This window comes from Nanorana parkeri, unplaced genomic scaffold, assembly GCF_000935625.1.
Source record: "Nanorana parkeri isolate BGI_ZX_2015 unplaced genomic scaffold, ASM93562v1 scaffold2109, whole genome shotgun sequence".
Taxonomy (NCBI): domain Eukaryota; kingdom Metazoa; phylum Chordata; class Amphibia; order Anura; family Dicroglossidae; genus Nanorana; species Nanorana parkeri.
In genome coordinates, this window is record NW_017308377.1 from 108620 (window position 1) to 109549 (window position 930).

The following is a 930-nucleotide window of genomic DNA, read 5'->3' on the forward strand; positions in this document are numbered from 1 at the left end:
TGGACGAGTCTTCCTTGGACCCAGCCCCGCTCCTTCCCGGGGGTCTTCCTTGGACCCAGCCCCGCTCCTTCCCGGGGGGCTTCCTTGGACCCAGCCCCGCTCCTTCCCGGGGGGCTTCCTTGGACCCAGGCCCGGTCATAGCTGTCTCTAGATCTGCTTCCACTAGGGAATTGCTCCTCTTGTGTAGTGTGGCTGCTGAATTGGGTACTTGCAGTCTCTCTGGCTCCCTCTAGTGCCTATTACAGGTAGCTGACACGTGTGACCAGTCTGCCATGAACTCTTCTGTGTACCCCAGTGGTGTATGTCTGTGATTTGGGTAATACTGTGCTAAAGTAGCCTGTGATGGTTTCTATGTACGTCCATGTTGCTCAGTTGTGGGTTTCGAGGGGGACCAGCATGGCAGGTGAGGACATTAAACTGGCAGAATGGGAAAGGGCGGGTACAGCTGGCTCTGCCTCTAGGTAGGCGTGATCGGCTGCGGCGTCTCAGTATACCGCGAGCTGTAGCTCCCTATATACTGAGCCTAGGGTGACGGGAGGACGCTAGTTTGTTTCCTCCCGTTACCCTAAGGAGAACTATGGGGAAAAACACTGACCCCCATAGTTCTCCTTTAAGCAGCTGGGGAACCTACCTGGCATGGTGGAGCCCCACTGGTATTGTAGGGAGTGCTGACTACCTATGCAATGCTGTCTGCAAATACAGGCAGGTCGGGGATGATGGCAGAGGGGCTCCCATCACTAAAGTCTCTTCTGCCAGTTGAATATTTTTATATGACTTTATAAATTGTACTTCCAGGTCTGGGTCTGGATTCACCGTCTTCAATGAGTTTAAGAGACCTGGAAGAAACGTGAGTACTTCAGCTGTTTCCTGTTCAACAATTTGTAACTCCTTTTGTGGATTAATATGAGATTGATAAAGTATTTGCTTTTG

The 930-nt window shown here is 51.8% G+C and overlaps 1 protein-coding gene across 1 annotated transcript in view; it reads left to right on the plus strand.

Moving 5' to 3' along the window:
- The window catches only part of LOC108800705 (M-phase inducer phosphatase 1-like), a 28188-nt gene that overhangs the window by 5047 nt on the left and 22211 nt on the right, over nucleotides 1–930 (plus strand). The window contains exon 4 of the mRNA XM_018572693.1: nucleotides 796–847. Coding sequence (XP_018428195.1) covers nucleotides 796–847 — 52 coding nt within the window. The remainder of the gene's footprint in view (nucleotides 1–795; nucleotides 848–930) is intronic.